Raw genomic sequence first — 3,775 nt, forward strand, 5'->3', positions numbered from 1 at the left:
CCACAACACAGGTCCACTGGGGGCACCGTCGTGGAGGCCGTCAACCACACGTCCAGCAGGTCTGCTGGCAGGTACTGAGCCACCAAGGCTGGTACGGCCACTCCACGAACGATAAAAGGGGTACGCCCTAGACAGGAGTCTCGTGTGATATCACCAATCACCCTCCTGTCCTCAATACCCCAGTGGATTATCGTCTCCAACCGTCGGTCCCGGGTAAATCCTTCCACTGCCACTCCACTGGCAGGCTTAACACACCACAGTGTTCTTCCGGGGGACGACGTCACAACAGCTGCAGCAAACTTCACTGTATGGAGACTGGCTGCCTCGGGTAGACTGACTCCACCTTCAACACAGTGGTCCCAGGTCGGCTCTGTAAGCAGACACGTCATCAATAACTGGGACACTAATACACCACACTCACAGGCTCAGATACAAACGCCCGACATATCCACTCCATAGATGGCGCTGTCGTCGGAGCACACACTCACCAGAGGTCAGGAGCGGCGGTGTTGAGTGCTGAACCAGACTGGAAACTGGTCCTCGAGGCCAGTACACGCTGTCCTCACTAGGTGTCGTCGTTCGTTTGGGGGGTTTCGGGAGCTGACCCACAGATGGCGTGTTTGTCACTGCTCCAGGCTCGGACGCTGAATCCGGGTCCGTAACAATAAAGCATGTGTAAGAGAAGCGCCAAATATAAAACCACGTCGCTCAGTATGCGTTCGCGGCAGAAACGAACGCATTGTTTTCGTTCGTTTGATGTTTCTCATGTTTATACTTGTTGAAACATTTTATAATTTATATGACAGTGATCGCAGTAAAATTTCCTACACAGACATATACATACACATACAAATATTTCCCACGTGTTGGATATATCAACGGCTAAAGGGAACCCACTGCCACGCGGCCGCCACACCCAGAGCCACACCCCCAAAAATACTTTTTTTTTTTGTTACTCATAGAAGTTTGTGATATAATATTCATTCTGGTACCAAAAAATTCGCAAATAAATTCTCTACAAAACGTATATAATATAACTTCTTATGGATGATAAAAAATTCCAAATAGGTGTACTTACCGTGTCTATGTTGATTGAAGATCAACAGTTGAGCATTTTTTCTTCACTCCACCATCTTCAGGCTTCTGATCCTGAAGTTGCTCATCTGATGTTTCTTAGGTGGAGTGAAGCTGTTGTCGGTGGTTATTTTTTCTCCACCCAAAATATCTTTCTTCGGTGGTACCTTGTGTAGCAAGGCACAGCGCAGAGTGCCACATCACAAGTTTTACATCCAAGTCTCACGTTCCTCCTTATGCCAGACTTGAAACAAACACGGCATCTTCTTTTTTTAGTTCACGATTTCATGCGTCAACTTGTAGTTCAGACGTTGTTCTGAATCGATAATTCTTCTATTTCTTGGATGCACTGGAGGAATATTGTCTTCTACAGGAACCACTAAACTTTGTAGTAGAATCTTCTATGAAATCCGTAACATCAAGTGGTTCTATGTCCTCAATGTCCATTTCAGAATTTGTTGTTGATGAGTGGGCTTGAGGTGTTGAGGTGAAAAGAGACCGTCTCGCACCAGATGGGGTGTTGACCCGGGTGTTGAAACTGCCGCGTCAGCATGAGCTGCTGCGCTGGCATCTATGTCGGCAACATGTGGTATGCTTGTTGTTGTTGGCCAGTCCTCGCTGTTCCACGCCAATAAGGCTTTTATTCCTACTGCGTGAAACTCTAATAATGTTAGTTTTTTTGTGTCTGTTGAGTAGTAGTTATACAATGCGTATGCATTGTGCATGGCCATTTGCAGAAAATGGAAAGTGATCTTCTTGGTCCATTTGTGCGTTTTTCTTGCAAACTCATAATACTTGACCATTTGATCGAAATAATCAACACCTTTCATGAACTTATTGTAATCCACTATGGCCTTTGGTTTGTTCATTTCACAATTTCTACTCCAGTTCTCCCGTCACGTTACGAACGCGTTTCCTGCGCTGCGCTTGAGTAGTGTCGGCTTTGTGGATATTGGTGATGACAGAGACGGGGCGCTTGTCCTTCCAAACTATAACAAAGGTGTTATCCTTATGCATGTATAGGGTCGTGTCGGTTGCCATTTTACCCTTTACCACTTGTTGCAGATCCTTGGGGGCGCCACGTTGGAGTCTAAGTGTGCCACATGTGTAAACACCCACTTCACGTAATTGTTCTGTTAGGCTTACCGAGTTATAGTAGTTATCCATATACAAATGATAACCCTTGTTGACTAGGGGCGCCATCAACCCCATCACGGTTTCCACTGTCGTTTTTCCAATTCCACAATACACATCAAATTTATATATGTAGCCTGATGTCCCGTCGGCCAACATATAAAATTTTACACCATATTTATCAGGCTTGTTGGGATTGTAGACCTTGAAAGAGAGGCGGCCGCGCAGCCATGCCATTGTACCCTCATCGAGACTCAATTCTTTTTTGGGGATATTACAGATGCAAATTTTTCTGAAAAATAGTCCATTAGTGGTCTAACTTTTATCAATCGGTCACTATTATTCACTGGAACGCCTTTTTTGTTATACATGTGGAAGAACTTAGAATGTGTTGGAACCGAGCAGACGACATAAACAAGCTGAAGAATCGACAATGCCACATCTGATTCGTCTGCCAGTACATCCTCATTGTAGGCATCTTCACTATGCCCATCAGTATGCACAGGGCCAAATATCGGGCCATTTCTTTCACAGACACTGGTTTTCCACGTTTTTCTTGCTGAGTCAGTCATGAGATGTATGATGTGTGTGGCATGCAAATTGGTTTCATACACTAAGTATTCAACCACTGCTCTAGTGAAAATTAGTTGTAAAAACTGCAATGGGAGTAGTAGGTAGTAGTAGGTAGTGGTGAATTGTTAGGCCAGGGTTTGCAGAGAAAAGTCATCAACGATGGGAGGAGTATTGCTACGATTCCACTCATCACCCAGCCTAGCCCTCTTTGGTACCGGACACGTGCGGTTTCCGCGTGGCGGGGCTGGGGCTTCACTTCATCACTCTTATCCTCACTCTCACTCGAAATATCATCATAAGTTGTGGAAACCTCATATAGCACGTCATTTTCAGGTTCGTCAGCCTCAAATCATCATCAGAAGACCCTGAAAAGGCTTCAACAACGTCGGGAATCTTGGATGGAGTGAGCTGACCCCACGATACAGATCGTGAATCATGGCGATATCTTCTGCTTTCCTAGATTTCCTACCTTCTTTTTGCGTTCCACTGCTTGTTCCTGGTGCAGCATCCATGTTGAAGGTATTGAATGGGTTTTAGGTACACGAGAACGGAAACGGAACGGAAATAAATGCGTAAAAACGGGTCACGTTTGCCGCGAGAGGGGAGCGCAGTGTGGGCACTTGGTGTCAACAAAACAATGGGCCCGACCACGTGACGGGTAGGCCGAGATGCCATGTGTTCGGTCGAGGGAGAACGGGAATTTCATGGCGAAAAATCTGAGAGTATCCCATCCAGATCGGTGGTTAGAAATGGAATTTATACAAATATTTTTTCGCTGGACTACAGGCGTAGTCTGTTATGACGGAAACGTAAGAAAATACGGTGACGACCTATGGCTAATCTAAAGCGCGAAAGTGTTTTAAATTAATTAATTAATATTGCGCCTTACATGATGAGAATGTTGGCCTAGAGCAGTGGTTGTTGATAGGACCCCGGACTGGTACAATATTGGTGAATATTGACGATGGGTGGGTCGCTGGAAGCTCACACCTCA

The 3,775-nt window shown here is 45.5% G+C and overlaps 1 protein-coding gene across 1 annotated transcript; it reads right to left on the reverse strand.

Moving 5' to 3' along the window:
• Positions 1-1,953: 1,953 nt before the first annotated feature.
• Positions 1,954-3,293, reverse strand: LOC138365388 (piggyBac transposable element-derived protein 4-like). The gene is made up of 2 exons (XM_069325701.1): positions 3,205-3,293; positions 1,954-2,500 (listed from the first exon to the last, which is right to left on the reverse strand). The coding sequence occupies exons 1-2, from the start codon at positions 3,291-3,293 to the stop codon at positions 1,954-1,956; spliced, it is 636 nt and encodes a 211-aa protein (XP_069181802.1).
• Between the last annotated feature and the right edge of the window lie 482 nt (positions 3,294-3,775).

The sequence above is a fragment of the Procambarus clarkii genome, chromosome 16 (genome assembly GCF_040958095.1).
Source record: "Procambarus clarkii isolate CNS0578487 chromosome 16, FALCON_Pclarkii_2.0, whole genome shotgun sequence".
NCBI lineage: Eukaryota > Metazoa > Arthropoda > Malacostraca > Decapoda > Cambaridae > Procambarus > Procambarus clarkii.